Raw genomic sequence first — 17,090 nt, 5'->3', positions numbered from 1 at the left:
CAATATCCTAATATTGCTTCTTCATTATAACTTCTAACGTCAAAACTAGTCAGAGTCTAGAATTTAAGAAAGATGAAAACCATAGGAAGTGAACCATTGATACTGCTCTTCTGCCTTAGGGCCATTTGACCCAAACTATAAAAATATATAATAAGTCTGGCCATGATCCATGTGAAAGTGTTTCTTTAAGTTAGTTTGTGTTTATGAGGAGTAACACAAAAAAGCGCTAACAGTGAGACAGATTAGCAAGTGCATGGATAGATAAATGAGCGAGTGATCAAGTGCACTGATAAATAATGAGTAGGTGCATAGTTGGATGGATGAATGAGTCAGTGAATACTTGAATGGTGAAGTACAAATAGGTTACACAACTCTTACAGGCTGAGTCCTCAGGCAGCAGTAAAATGTTCAAAAATATTAAGAGTTACAAAAATTATACCAGTGCAAGCATTACACCAGAGTGTGCATCACTGAGCTAAAAATGCTAGCAGGTGTGTATAATGAGGCATGTTCAGATTTGGAATAAATTAGTAATCCTTGGTCGTATTTTTACCTTTTCTCATTAATCCCAATTGTCAGTTTAAATTTGCCGCTTTGGTCTAAACATTTTTATGCATGTTAACATTTGCCTCTTTACTGTGGCATTCTAATGCATCTTTGGATTCTCACTGCACACATTGATCATGAAGACATATTCAAATATTCACTCAGAAATCTTCAGAGTCGGGCTGCATTTGAGCCATCACTTAGAAGACTTGAGATGGTGAGATAACTTTACCTCCTCTCCATTTTACCAGCCTACAGACAGTGTCCAGTACAGCAATAATGAATGGAACCTCAAGTTGCTCACACTTAAGCAGTGTGCACAGTAGAACACTGATAGAATAGCATCATCCGCACCAAATGTTTGTACATACACTTTCTCATTCTTTTACCCCCACACTGGTTACAGGGAGCACTCACCAGTTCCATTTCTTGATCTGACCTCCTTTACCTGTAAGAGTGGGGCTGTCATGAGAAGTAGGATGCGAGCTAATGAGTAGACCACCATAGATAGAGGAGACAGGTGGATAAATCCCACCCATAAGGTCATCACTGTGCAGAAGCCCACTACACATAAAATGCAGCTTTGGATGCAGCAAAAATTGAAAAAGTAGTTTAGGGCTTGATTTAGATCTTGACGGAGGGGAACACTCCATCACAAATGTGGCGGGCATCCCAACCACAGTATTGCCATCCCATTATATCCAATGGAGATCACAATACGAGGGATGGGATAGCCATCATGTTTGTGACAGTATATTCCTTTCACCGAGATCTAAATTTGGACCTTATTCTCTCTTTGTCTCCATATAACCCATATAAGCTTTAGTGCACATTGATGAGAATGAAACAAAGAGCTGACAGCATTCCCCAGAGAAAAATCACCTACAAGAGCCTTTTTGCCTTTAATGAGGTGATGATAAACATTTAATGAATTTGTAGCTTTGCACATGTACATAGGCAGCCAGAATCTTTTAACCCCTTTGCTGCTGAGGCTTTTCCACTGCTGAGGCTTTTGTCAGTGCTGAGATCATTTTAATGTTTGGGACACTTTCAGTGACGTTGTTGTGGCGATAGGGGCTTAGCCCTATTCACAAGGCAGCGTTAAGCCACGTTAAGTGACTTAACGCTGCCTTGTGAAAAGGCCCCCTTCACGCTGTTTTTAGCGTGAAAGGGGCGTGTAGTGGGTGTTGCGGTGGGCTTTCCACCACAACACCCATTGAGTTTGACGCTACTTCCTATTCACAAGGGCAGCGTAAAAAGGAGTTAGTGCCAAACTTAAGACCAGGAAAAAACTGGTCTTAAGGTGGCAAAACGAGGAGAAATGCTTTATTTCTCCTCGTTTATACTTTTCCCATGTGTGTTGCCTTCTGCAGCACACATGGAAAAAGCAAAATGCCATGGTTTGTTTCTGTACAGGAAGGTGTCCCTTCCAGTACATAAACAAACCTTTTTTTTAAATGCTGTTTTGCAACTTATATGTGTGCTGCATGAAGCAGCACACATGTACGTTACAAACTGGCATTTAAGGTTTGTTTATGTGCAGGAAGGAACACCTTCCTGTTCATAAACAAACCTCCCTGCTTGCAGACACTGAGTGCAAGGGTGCCTGCTTTGGCTCTAAGTTGTGAAACTTAGCACCATCGCAGGGGGAAACGGGAGGCTGTACCATGTCCTTGAGAATAGGGTGCAGCCTCGCGTTTCCAAAGTGGCTGAGAGAGAGGCATTAAGCCAAGAAGTCTAACGCCTCTCTCTGCCACTCCTTTGAGAATATGGGCCTTTGTACTTAAGCCTTCATACCTGTTTTTTTACAAAAGGTATCCAGGCCGTATTTTCGTCCCTTCCCCCCACATTTTGGGGGTTCTAAAGGTACCCAGAACTTATGGGTTTCACACAAGGGAACAGAGAAAGTTGCCAAGATGCAACAAAATTTGAGTTTTCTTTGGAGAAATGGGAAAAAGGGCTGTGTTAAAAAAAAGCATGTTTTTTCCTAAAATCTACAAAAGGTGTGATGTGCTATGATCAATGACTTCCCAATTTTCAAAAACAATCAGAGTTGCAAAGAAATTCATTTTTTGCATTTTTCTAAATAGTAGTTCATTTTTCCTATTATTGTTGTTTTACTTGAAGTTTGTGGTGGAAACCGAGTTATCCCAGAAAGCTCTGTAAAGTAGGACAATTCTGAGTTCTTCAAGGGGCCATTTATGTAGATCGCTCATGGTTCCCCCAAAAACTCTAATCCTAGATAGAAAAAAATTATAACAAGTAGGAAAAAAAGGGAACAATGTTTAAATCTGTAATTTTTAGCCCATATAAACGATTTACAGAAATATTATCCAGTTACAACCATCAAAACCTTCTGATCGCGAGGATATAGAGTGTTTGTGGTTGTTCAAAATGATGAAATAGCCAGAGACTGTAACTGAGCTGCAGTTTATAATATATTGTGAGCCCACCATGCAGTATTTCATAACAAAAAGTCTAATGATTAAAAAATGGGTATGAAGGAAACCTATGCATTTTCGAAATGCGGCCAAGATGCAGAGTTTAGGAATAGTGGTTATTAGTAAAATTCTGAATTTGGGGTAAATTAATTCACCATACTTCTATAAAACAGGTGCTAAGTTCTGTTTCAAGCCAGCGCTGCCATTCATGATATGGGTCTTTTAATTTCCAAAGGTGTTCAAGAAATTAAAATGACTTGTCGTGGGTAGCAAGTGCTATACAAATGGACTTACATTACAACAACGATGCCCCACCGTGTGACTTTATACTAAAGTCCCTGTAACAAGAGAATTCCCTCTCATGTTCCTGCTATTCTACAGTGTTTTTAGCGAACCGGTATCTCTCCCACGCACACTGCGTTCTCCGGTTGCATACATCACTCAGTCAGTCCTTTGCAAGACAAGTAAACAAATTCCACTGTACCGTTGCAGATGACTCCGACAGCAGTGGTGCGGCTGCACCTTGCGCCGGTCCAGTCCCTGCGCTGGCATTCCATCAGGGAGGTTTCCGTTCCATTGCAGCTCAGAATTTCCAAGACTATATCGCTTTGGCCGGGCCCAAAGAAGCCGTTCTTTGCAGCAGCAAGGGCCGTTCCGCAGCCAATTTGTCTACAGGCGACTTGTGCTTCTTTCATATCCCATATAAAATCGCACACCGACCTCCAGACGTCCAGATAACGCACTTCTAAGCGTCCCCTGCACGCGGACGTCCCGTTCACTACCCTTACTTCGGAGTTAGAGACTGAAAAAGAGCAAACAGAGAGTTGGTTCAAAACTGAAGTAGCACTCTAAGGTAAGAATTTCAACATAGAAGGTGGACATGACGCTAGGACGCCCTGCTGACATCCGAAAACAAGGCTTGCAATCCGAAAGCATTGACATTAACTCTTCACCATTCCAGTGCGTTTTGGGAAAACAGCTTGAGAGATATATATATATATATATATCACCTCCAACTCGTGACACTTTCCCTCTGCTTTTTGCAGAAATGACATCAATGGTGCAATATTCTTTATTTCAGCAGTTTGTCTCGACGCGTTTCGGCCGTTCAAGCGGCCTTGATCACATGACTGCGCTTAGCGTGTACCCCAGAATTTAAAGTGCCAGTGCATGTACAACTCCATGAACATAGAAGAAATATGCTTGTAAAATACTCATACGAGGAAAAGTTTTTTTACCAACTGTAAATATTTTCACTTTTTAAATGCTTAAAATTACAAGACAATCACCGATTGTAAAGGCATAAATGCATTCCTAACCTCTTTTTCCCTACTGTTCATAGGTGGTACATATAATCATTTAAAGTGTCTACAACTTAACGTGCTCCCTCGAAGTAAATATATAAAAGAAAAAACTTCTCTTCCCATGTGGTCCTAATAAATCATTACAGATACGATAATTTTCCTAAAAAATATATAATTAACAGGCCAGTGACCAATCTCCAAATATGTTCCTTTTAGTCAGTCATTAGTTTGATATTGAGGCATTAAGCTAGGGTGTGGTATCTATGTTTACCATTGCCCTATCGGGATCCATATCCTATTGAACATTGGTCAATTTGTGTGGCTAATGCTATTATCATATTTGAAGAATAGCCTTTTCTCGCCCTCCCTACCTCAAAGATTGATAACCAAACTATTTAAAGTGACTATATGCTACAGTACTTGGAAATAAAGTGACTTGTGCCAGTAAAGGGCTAATGCCCAAACGTTTATGGCATATACACATCCTTTCAAATGTAGGTGTGCCTACATAGACCAAATCTTGTTTTGCGACTGCAATTTCGTGTGAACATAGTTACTGTTTGATGCCATATGAAAGAGTGATATCAATATCAAGTACACAGGGACCCAATTTATATATAGTCAGTTAAAAGACACAAAGATAAGTAACTACCCTCCTGTTTAAAACCAGTTATCAAAATCTAAAAATAGGTTGCATACAAAAATATCCTCTCTTAAGAGACCTTTAAATGTATTAGATCTAAAACAATTCCTTATGACCTTTGTATTAAGCATATTAGGATCATCATGCAGTACATCTGAGTTCTAGTCATCTAGGCTACTATTCGAGCTATATAAATTAGATATGAGTCTGTAAGTCCTAATAAAAATGTATGAAGATCTTCTGTTATGTTGAGCCCACCCGGGGACTTGGAATCAAATTCCAAAATGTAACTCGTTTCCAGGCGTCGCAATTTGGCCTCCCTATCACCCCCTCTTTTTGCCAATGGTATGGCTTCAATGGCAAAATAGCGGAGATATTGTGGGTTGCTGTCATGTACCGCCTGGAAATGTCTCGCAACCGGGTAACTCTGATCCTTATTAGCTATTGCCCTTAGATGCTGCAAAATACGCTTATGTACTGCCAACTTTGTGCTGCCAATATACTTAAGGTGACAGTCGCATTCCAGAACATAGACGCAATATTCCGTCTTGCAAGTTAGATGTTGTTTAATTTCCCTCACTGTTCTGGAAAAGGCAGTGGTATAGGTTTTTGTATTGCTCCCAAACTGGCATGCTCTGCACGATAAGCATTTGAAAAATCCTATCACTGGATCATCCTGAATAAAGTGCCAGTTATGTCTGACAATACTCCTCAACTCGTTTTCTTGTTTTGAATATGTTAGAATAAGCCTGACCGGTTGCATCTTATCCTGCATGGTCAGCAGTGGCATTTTATTTCTATACACTAGAAGATCCTCCCTGGCCTTTTCTTGGCATTTTTTCATGGCAGCCTGCACTATTTTGGGGCTGTACCCTCTAGCTAAAAACCTCGCGCTGCTCTCCATTTGTTTAATTTTCGCATCCTCCGGATCACTACATATTCAGCTTGAGATATATATATATATATATATATATATATATATATATTAAATAAACAAATGCCCGAAAGCTTTAGGAGGTCACTCACAGCTCGCCTTCCATCCGGAATAACTTTTAACACTCGCCTCCAAACTCCCGGTCTGAATTGTTTTAGCCAACGCGTTTCAAATCACACAGACTCTTCTTCCTGGGCTGTTAGTTAAATGAGGTACATACTCGTTTTCCATCAGTTTCAGCTCTTTTATTTGAATATGTGGCCCCCTAGTGGGCCTGGCTCACGTTGTTCAAGCCACTTTGCATATTGGGAATCGTAGTCCTGGAAACAAGTTAAGTTTACCCTGAGTGGGTGTATCCTTCATTTAACATCTTTTTTAACATTATTAAATCCTTTTAGTAAGGTCCGGTCACATGGTGCAAGTGCGCTTTTCATTAAATATATATATATATGTATACTTCTCAATCAAAAATGCCCTCAAGCTGCAGGAGGTCACTCGACAGCACTCTGCCACCTGGCTTGAAAATGCAGCCTGCTTTCGTAAGTCATTTAAACATTATTTTGCCAACGCGTTTCAAGGTGCTTGACCCCTTCTTCCTGGGCTGCTGCAAACAATTATTTGAAACTCACACTGATCGTATTTCCGGTTTAATTTATTCTGTCAAGCCCGAAGTGGGCGCATGCTTAGTGCAATTGATTTAAATGCCTTATGGGACACAGAGTCCCCAATGTGAGCGCAAAAGTCTTCTTATGGTAAGTTCAAAAGTTCGTTTGGAAATTGAAGCATAATTATTTCCTTTAGTAGGTGTGACTCACCCCAGCAGGCTCAATCAGCATATAGAGCGCTGTGCCAAAAAGTCTTGAGCAGTTCAAGAACTACAGCCTCAGCCAGCTGGATATTCATTCTCCCAGCTTAGCGATGGTGCTCCTCCTCACGGACGGGTCGCCGTGTAAATGTTTGTCAATCAAAAATGCCCTCAAGCTGCAGGAGGTCACTCGACAGCACTCTGCCACCTGGCTTGAAAATGCAGCCTGCTTTCGTAAGTCATTTAAACATTATTTTGCCAACGCGTTTCAAGGTGCTTGACCCCTTCTTCCTGGGCTGCTGCAAACAATTATTTGAAACTCACACTGATCGTATTTCCGGTTTAATTTATTCTGTCAAGCCCGAAGTGGGCGCATGCTCAGTGCAATTGATTTAAATGCCTTATGCCTTACTCGTTTTCCATCAGTTTCAGCTCTTTTATTTGAATATGTGGCCCCCTAGTGGGCCTGGCTCACGTTGTTCAAGCCACTTTGCATATTGGGAATCGTAGTCCTGGAAACAAGTTAAGTTTACCCTGAGTGGGTGTATCCTTCATTTAACATCTTTTTTAACATTATTAAATCCTTTTAGTAAGGTCCGGTCACATGGTGCAAGTGCGCTTTTCATTAAATATATATATATATATATGAATACTTCTACCTATCTCACTTCTGCTGTTCCTAGGTGCTGTAAATAACACGTTACTATCGCCTAATTCTTAGAAAAAGAGAATTCTGATTTTCAGTTTTTTATTTTGGTCTTTTTTCTTCTTTAAACATGCTGCTGAATGTTTGAGGATAGATAAGTCTTCCTTAAAGGTTAAAAACACAATTACAATTTTTATCTTTCAGAGTCACAAAACATAAATGATAAGATAGGGTAAATGGGAACATAGAACAATCAATACAGAATGTAAAAACATTAGTAAACCCATTCCCAGCGTTGAAACGAAATACAATTTACAGTGTTTGGACCATCTTCAATAAAAAAAATACATTTCTCGTAATTAAAACTGCTCATAAAAAATGACTGCAACTAATGAACCAATATTCAAGACAGCAAACAAAAAATCGACTAGTTCAACTAGATTGAAACTTCATAAAGTAACATTAGACATGGCTCTTCAGCACAACAGCTGTGTGATAAATGTTGCAACCACTTGAAGGTCTCCCCTACTCACACAGCTAATGGAGGCCTCTCTGCAGTTAAGAGGAAACTCAACAAAGAAGAGAGGCATCAGCAAAACCTTCATGTTGCACTTACAGTTCATAAAAAGACCCTTGTTTTGTGTCTTAAAGCCGTCCCCAAGAAGTCCTAAACTCCCTTTTTGGGATTTGAAGAAAACGTAGGGCCTTATTTAGATCTCGGCAGATGGAATACTCTGTCACAAACATGACAGATATCCCGTCCACCATTTTACGATCTCCATAGGATATAATGGGATTGTAGCACGGCAGACGGGGTATCTGTCCCGTTTGTGATGGACTTTTCCCCTCCGCCAAGATCTAAATCAGGCCATTCGATACAAGAATCCTATGTTTTGATAGTGATTTATACACATCGGGCTTCTTTGAAGTACATATCATCTCATCGTTTCAGTCCCGCTCAGTGTCCAAGTTCTGTTGGGCACCCTGTAAATTATCAAAATCCAGGGAGTAGAAACATTTCCTTTCCAAGAGTGGAATCTTTAATACCGAGAAACATTTTCAGCAATTGTGCTTCTCCAGCTACTGGTTCCCTTTGTGGATTAAACACCAAAGGACCTGGGCTTGAATTGTGGTTAAATGAAATCCATATGTTTTCGTGACAGCTTCCTTGGGAAGGCTTCGCAAAAATACACTATGGAGGGTGTTAGAAATGTGATTTCTGGTTAGCTAGGGCTTGCGCCTAAGCCAGGCAGAAACCACCACTCTAGTCAGGAGGCAAGGGAGTTACACGCTGAAGAGAACCCCTGCTCACCCCCTTTGTAGCTTGGCACGAGCAGTCAGGCTTATCACAGAGGCAATGTGTAAAGCGTTTGCGCAACACACACACACAGCAGCAACACACTAGGCACACCACAATAGAAACTCCACACAAGGTTATATCAAAAATAGCCTTTGTATTATCATAAACACATTAGATCATAACCACACATATACACTGTGCCAACTGGCACTAAGCAATATTCACAGGGGATTATATACAGGGCCATGCCAATCGGGCCACGGTCAGGACAATCAGAATGCAGGTAGTAAATATATAACAAAACCAGTAACTACTGGTATAATAATGACCTCTGCATTATCACATTAGGCATAAAACACAGTATGCATAAATCACATAGGCCTAAACCTCAAAAGCACCCTCTGTAGGCATCACATTAGCATAAACACATTATGCATAAAGACCATGGGCATAAATCACATTACGCATCAATCACATTGGGCATAAACATATTAGGCAGGAACTCAGTAGTGCATCACAGTGACACTACTACAAGGTGCATACATCACCGTAGGGCCTTGCGCCTTTTCACCATCACACAAAGGACCCCAGGCCAACTGGCCTTTCACTGGGGCTCAAATGCCCTCTGTCCAGAAAGTCAGGGTGTAGCTGCCAATGCAGCGAAACCAAAGTGCACAAATGCGCTGTGGCGTGGGGTGCAACTCACCCCTTCCTTAACACAAGAAATGGCCCCCAAACGTTGCTGCTGCCTGCGCTCTCGCAGGCAGCTGGAATTGGCACACAGAAGGACTAGCACCACTGTGCCTCATAGGTCCCCACTTGGACTCAACAATAAAATGGCCCACATGTTGCAGCTGCCCACAACGGCGGTGCACCTATGATGAATTAGGCATCACAGTGCCTTGGCAGCCCCAATCTGGGACTCGGCAAAATCAAAGGGGGGGCCCTCCTTTGCAGCTGCTCGTGCTTTCGTGGTGCAGTTGGGACAAGTAGCACTGGCACAAGCACGATGCCCAATGGAAGCCCCACTCACCGGGACTTTCCTTGGACTGCGCCCGTCTTCTTCTCTGTCACCGGTGATCGCCGTGGCATTCCTCCCCTTCTGCCAGGTGGGGGAAGGCTGTAACGCAGCAAATGGAACTCGCGAGGCTCCATCACCTCCCGCTCCTCTTTGGCTCCTGCCGGAAGATCAACTGAGTCTTGCTCCTGCGGCCCTGCCCACAACCAGGCATGTTACCTTTCTTCTGGATTGTGCCGCAGTGGTGAATCAACATGAGCCCACGATAGGGCTCACTTCGGGGGACATGAACTGGCGGGGTAGGCTCCCGCTCTGGTTTCAAAAGTATTCCAATGCGGGGTGGGCTCCCGCCGACGAACACAACATGCGGGGTGGGTACTCGCTCCTCCAAATCAGCTTAAGGCGGGGTGAGCTCCCGCTCACAGGTGGCACCGGCAGGATGGGGTGGGCACCCGCTTGCCGCAAAAACACCCACAAAACACAACCAAATATGCATGAACGCGGGGTGGACTCCCTCCATAAAATAAGCAGAAATGCGGGGGAATCCCAACGTCGGGATTCCCTCTAAATAGGTTGCTGCTCCACGCTGCGAAACCCCATCCTGGGAGAGATATTTTAGCGCTCACAGGGCGCTCAGGTCTAAAGTTCCAGGGGGCAAAAGGCTGGGCTCAGGCAGGCCAGCACACAGGGTCCTCCAGCAGGGAGGCAGTCCTTTGTGGCGGTTCCTTCTGGAGCCCAGCAGCAGCAAGTCGCCTGGAAGCACAAAAGCACAACATTTTCATGGGGTCACAGCCCCAATATTTATATCAACATTTTCTTTGTCTGCCCTGGCACAGGGCTTGGGGGAACCAGCCCTGACTGGTTCTGGGGAGTGTGGAGCTCTTTGTTGACAGAGCTCCTCTTCCCCTTTGTCAGGTGGGTGCTCGTCATCAGACAAACCACGGGGGGGGAGCAGAGCCAGCATGCACATAGGCAGGCACAGACCTATTCAGGGTCAGGGGACTACTCCACCCACTACTCCAAATACAGATGCCCTATTCAGCCTAGCGCTGACTCACCCTACCCCTCTTGGATCCACACACACACCTCACCAGCCCCTGTCACTCCAAAGCCAGACATGCAATCCACATCAGGCAGGCACATCATTGGCTAGCAGTGAATATTACTATTCCAAAAATACCAAACTTGACCACGCTGCTACTCTCATATCAGGAATTACCACGGAAACACTTATCAGGGAATCCCTAATTCATTCCAATGGGAGGGCAGCCTCACAGTAGTGAGAAACCAAAATGGCTGTTTGTCACTACCAGGACATGTCACACAGTTAAGGTACATGCCCCACCTTTTACCTACAATGCACCCTGCCCATAGGGCTAGCTAGGGCCTAACTTAGGGGTGACTGACATGCAGTAAAAGGAGGGTCACAGACATGGCACTCACTTTAGGTGCCACGTCACAGTGGCAGTAACACTGTGCGCATGGGCCCTGCAATGGCAGAGGCCTGGGATAGGTTTGAAAGGCTACTTTGGTGGGTGGTGCAATCAGCGCTACAAGCCCACCAGTAGCATTTAATTTACCAGCCCCGAGTATATGAAATACCACTTTACAAGGGACTGACAGGTAAATTAAATAGGCAAACAGGTGTAGATCAATCTTACCATGTTTATCACAGAGAGCACACACACTTTACACTGGACAGCAGTGCTAAAATGCCCAGAGTCCTAAAACCACCAACACCATGTCAGAAAAAAGGCTAGGAGGAAAGCAAAAAGTTCAGGGATGACCCTGCAAAAAGGGCCAAGTCCAACAGAGGGCATAAATGTATCCACCAAGAATATTGGTTTAACACCTTGACCGACCAATTTGTAACATAATTGTGCATAATTCAGTTAGACAGCTTTGGCCTTAAGACTTGCTAGATGGGACTTCTGGCTGCCCCACTCATATCCCAACAGGTTAGGATAATTCTCCACTTCTGGACTACTAAGAAATCATTTCCCTTGTTTGCAGTGCTTTCAACTATTGCTCGCTCTGTCTGCGTTTACACCCAACCTGTTCAGAAACTTTTTGTATATCAATGTGGACAGACCCACACTGTTTTGGTCTAACTCTAGAATGACTGTATCGTCTGCATACTGATGGAAACAAATCTATTAAAAAACACAACTATCAACATGATCTGCAGCACAAGGCCCACGGTCTCTGTATACAAACAGAAAACAAGAGGTACCAAGACACACCCCTGCTCCAAATTTTTGTTAGTTGATATCTTAAGTGTAAATGTGCAGCTGTGGCCTAGCTTGAGAAGGAGGTTTCTCATTGTATTCTTTGTTCACAGCATAAAAGTTAACCCCATATTCAACAAAACATGCAAATTGAGGTGAGCTGATGGTTGAACGAAGGAAAGGTAGGGAGAGGAATAAAGCTATTAATAATATTGTCACAGAGTTAAACCGTTCCAATCTTTCCAAGATTGCTTTAAACAGAAGTGAAGCTCAAGTTCTGCTTTGAACAGATTGGCCAGCAAACATTTAGGCCGATGAGAACCGTTCACCTGCAATTCCTAATTAACCGGATCACCCTCTCTGTCGTTACAATCAGATCTGAACCAACGCAACAAGCTGCCAGGGGGATTCTGCCTAATTTATTACAGAAAGAGACTTACTGTAGTCACGTTTGGGGTAGGAATATTATTTATTCGGATTTAAGCTCCACCTATCTTTAGAGAGTTGATGAATATCTAGAACATTTTCTGAGCATCCTCCTGCTAAATCTCAAAAACTGAGTGGCATATTAACAAGGAACAGGGAAAATTAAGGCTAAGGGCTCTTAGCGTTAATTATTTTAACGCCCGCTATCGCTGGATAATATCGCCTGGTTATCGCGTTATTAACAACGCTAACCGCCTAGGCGATAAAAAATCCAGTGATAGCGGCAGTTTGGGAGGTTATCGCTGGTAATGCAGCGATAAAACTACAAGGATAGGGATATCCTTGTTGATAGCCCATGGTGGACTTAGCCATGTAATCCACCTCCCATTGGATTAGATGGCTAAGTCTGAAAATTAGCAGATGTAAAAAAGCAGCGTTAACCGTGGTTAGCGCTGTTTTTTTTGTCTCTAACAGGGTTAGCGTGAAGCTTGATAATAGGAGAAATGTCGCTTAGTGACATGTCTCCTATTATTTTGCTCTGGAACACCCACTTTGCATCTCATTAGAGATGCAGAGGGAAGCGTAGTGAAAAAGGGTGCTAACATGCAAAATCGCATGAAGTTGATAGGGCGATATTTTTATCTCCGCTACTTTGGCTTTTAAAACCAAAAAAGCGGAGATAAAGCCCTTGTTAATATGCCCCTGAGATCCTTTAACTTTCGAAATAAGCTCTCTCAACTTTCCAGATAACACCTTAAACTCACCTCTTTGGAAATGTTTCAGTATTTTTAGCAGCTTGATATTTTCCATGCAAGTACATTTAACTGGAACTCTAGCTGCAAGGTATTTGTGGACCAGGGTTCTGATTCTCAAAAAATCACACCTATTCTTTTCTATAAAGGGAATCTGAAATGCAACAACCTCCTTTTCATGAATAGATTTTAATTATTAGTTTTGTCGGTTTTGCTTGTTATGTAAATCTGTTTGCAATTTTTTTTCATGGATTTGATACTTAGATTGTAGGTCCCCTATGTGATTACACAGATTGCTCTTCCATTATTTTCATAGATTATAGTGGTTGGGCCCATGGGACCGAGGTCACCTGTTTGCTAGGACTTCCATTGGACCCGGGCCATCTTATTGCTATGGTTACATCTTCCATTGGAAACAGCTCATCTGATTGCTAAAACATTGGAACCAGTCTACCCGATTGCTTAGTTAGAGCTCCTATTGGACGAATGTCACTTGATTGCTAGCGCCTTCCCTTTTCTATCAGGCCCGGGCATCCAGGTAGAGGGTGACATATGGAGGGTATAACATTTTTGAGCCTGTTGTGACCTGGAAAGGATCTAGGGCCAGAAACTTTGCTTCTCCATCTCTAGACCTCAAGTAAGCATCGACTCACCACTATAGTAAATAGCTGTTGCTGGCCTCTGTGCAACTATCACTCTTGATTATAACCACAAGATGAGGATTGCTGCAACTGGTTTAGGGGATCAGCACTCCTTAAGCAAACCCTCTCCCCAGGATACGTACCATCCTTTTGGCATGTTCCTCTGTTTAACGCCCAGGGGTTCTATAAATGCTTGTAAGCAAGACACGCTACTTGATAAACAGCGTGTCCATTTTAGTACTGATAGATATGTGATGGAACAATTTCAAGTCAGCCCTATGAGCAATTGACTATCCCAGACCACTCCAACTAACCAACCTATAGCAATTTGACACGCAGACTGCAGAGGGTTGTATGATGATACAACGCATTCCGTTGCAACGCATGCCTTTACCATCCATGCACTACAATGCGAATGCCATTACCAAGCATAACCTTTACCATACATTTTTTCCAACAATTATGCTTCTACCACGCATTTTGTCATAAAAGCATGAATGTTAAGGGCATGTGCATGGTAAAGGATTTCCCTAACCCCTGCACTGAGCCCTAAAACGGTCCCAGGTGCGTACCCCCTCCACCCTGTCCACCAGCCCTTGTAAAACACGACCTCTCCCCTGAGCCCTAAAAGCGGACTCCTGTGCGACCCCACTCTTGCAAAAACTACCCATCCCCGGCACCCTAAAAGCAGACTCATGCGTGACCTCTCTGACCCCCAGCCCTTGTAAAAACAACCCCTCTCCTGCCCTGAGCCCTAAAGGTGGAATGCTGTGCGACACCATCCTGGCCCCCAACCCTTCTAAAAAATACCCTTCCCCAGCCATGAGCTCCAATCCCCCTTACCTCTCTCTCCACGCTGATCAGGCAGCTCAGCTCTTCTGAGGCGAGGCGTGGCTCATGTCTTAAAGAGGAAGGGGAAGGGTAACTGTTTCCTCTAACAACATAAATAGCCTTCACCACCCTTAACACACATATGCCCTTAACACCAGTACCACACATATACAGTTACCATACACACTTTTCCAATGTTATTTGTTGTAAAAACATGTGTGGTAAAGGCATATGTTTTGAAAATAATGTGTGGTAATGGTGCATGCATTATAGCGCATGGGTGGTAAAGGCTATGTGTGGAAACAACCGTGTTGTAATCGCTGTTTTCCATTGCAGAGCTGGCATAAAATAGAAACATCTTACAAACAATTGTGTTCAAAGAAGGACACTACATTAGTCTGAAACTGCTGGTCCCATTACCTATGTACTCTGATCTTCACTTATCTTCCTACTATTATGACTCTATAAAAGGACTGTATTGCAGTCAATCTGGACAGATTATTGACAATCACTTCTCCAGATACCTGTCAAGCCTCCCAAGATCGAAGCATAGCCATCCTTAATGCAGCAACTAAAACATAAACAAGGCCCTACCCTCCCTTATAGTAACTACAAATACCAAAAAGGAAACTACCGAGCTAACTAATACTGCCAGCCTATATAAAATTTAATCTGTACAACTATCCCTCACACTCCTGTCACTCGCCCCACTGCTAAGCGCCATAATATGGCAGATAAATGTACCTCAATTGGCCATCATGTACAGTAGGAAACATTTCTCAAATAAGCTCTATAATGTGATAACACTGTCCCAGCTACACACCATCCATGGGGGAGCATGCTACATGTGTGGGTATGTGTTTTATCACCCTATCTTACTGTAGAAAACATTATATAAATGCTATGCAATGCTTTGGTATCATGCATTGAGATGACAAATTATGGCACTGTTCTCATTATATCAGGAATCTTATAATGCCCTCTCTGATTTTGCCAAGATTCATGTAATAGCAAGGCTTTGATTCTAGCAGTGCCCTGATGTTCACTGCTTTTCACAAATCAACATACTGGGGCTTGAAGTAGCAGGAAGCCATTCTTCCAGAGCTGGAAATCTCTTCCGACTCTTCACACAACAACAAACCTGTATGTTTAAGGGTTTTCAACAGCCCCTCCCTTATGTTTCCCACGCTGGGACAGGTTTAAAATGTACTTTTCCTTTGTCCCATTAACTATTTGTATATTATTATATTGCTGTGTCATTTTATAATGCATGTCAGGTAATGATTAAGAAATTTAGCTTACTTTGTTTTTAGTCCCATGGTTTATTTGCTCAAATTTTCAGCATGTTGCCCATTTGGGTGATTCTATCATGACCAATGATATTTGAGATGTCTTTCTATTACCCACCTGGGCTATGATTTGTGACATCACACAATGCACGACAGCTGATGATTTGATCCTTTGTTTAATTTTGCTTTTTTGTTCTTTGTATATGAGTATGCTGCTACCCATGACATGTGATTTTTAATATGAATTTATTTTGCCCACTTGAGCTGTGATTTGTTAAGGAATTTCAGGTGTGATTTATTTCATACAATATGGTCTTTATTTCCACTGTGAGGTCTTCTGATATCAGGATCCTAAGTGACACAACAGTGTGATGTTTAAACATGAAACGCAAGGATAGTGGTATTGGTTAATAGGGACTGCGTTCCTAGAAATATTCACTAAGGTATTGTGTTAGCGCTGGTATTTTTTATGGTGCTACAAGGGAGAAGAGAACCACCCACCTCTCCTAATTCTTCTGTGGCAAAAGGCTACAGTACACAAATTAATACAAATCCCTTAGCACACAAAATTTCATAGCATCAAAGTATTCACAGTGTCATTTTTCAATACACAAGCTGAACATAAATAGTGATGCGACGCTTTGGTCTTTAGTTTCTCTCTTGGTCCTTCATTTAATATCACAAACTGGGAATCAGTCGGAAAGCCAATGTCAATTGCCAACACGTGTTTCGTCGTCTACATGTAAATTTACATGCGACTTTTTCAAGGCTAGATAAAAATAACGGCCACAGTCACTAAATCGACAAGTAGTCCTTAATGCAACTTAAAAAAACACCCAGGACCCTCCACCGTGACAAAACATCAAGTGAATTCAGGCCAATCACCTCATACAGTGTATTTAAGGATGTTTTCTGGAGCTACGCAGATGCAATCAATTCCATAATTGATACAAACAGATGAACCAGCTTAAGCGTCACATTATATGTTTTATGTGTGAATATATGTAACATAGTGACTAATCACCACAGTTCCAAGTGTGCGGTGACATATATAGTACCATGAACCTTAAAACCAACACACGCGAGTGCCCTGCCACCCACGCGTGTAAATTACCAAAGATATAACAAACCTGCAATGGCTTCTATCAGTACAAACTGTGGCGCGAAACAAAACAATATATATAAGTCTCCAAACCCTCAATGTGATCAAATGCACTTCAAGCTACAAGGAATTCTCAGTTCTGTGCCAATATTTTACATACTTATCGTGTGGTGTTATTTCCGAC

General features: G+C 42.5%; 1 protein-coding gene across 7 annotated transcripts in view; it reads right to left on the bottom strand.

The window, feature by feature from the left end:
* The window catches only part of LOC146866836 (scavenger receptor cysteine-rich domain-containing protein DMBT1-like), a 434,615-nt gene that overhangs the window by 21,222 nt on the left and 396,303 nt on the right, over nt 1–17,090 (bottom strand). For all 7 annotated transcript variants that reach the window (XM_085601880.1, XM_085601907.1, XM_085601925.1 and 4 more), the window contains one exon: nt 3,472–3,789. In XM_085601880.1, coding sequence (XP_085458006.1) covers nt 3,472–3,789 — 318 coding nt within the window. The remainder of the gene's footprint in view (nt 1–3,471; nt 3,790–17,090) is intronic.

Source organism: Triturus cristatus, chromosome 1_2 (assembly GCF_964204655.1).
Source record: "Triturus cristatus chromosome 1_2, aTriCri1.1, whole genome shotgun sequence".
Taxonomy (NCBI): Eukaryota; Metazoa; Chordata; class Amphibia; order Caudata; family Salamandridae; genus Triturus; species Triturus cristatus.
The sequence above is the reverse complement of the archived record's forward strand: the minus strand, read 5'-3'. Positions and strand labels throughout refer to the sequence as shown.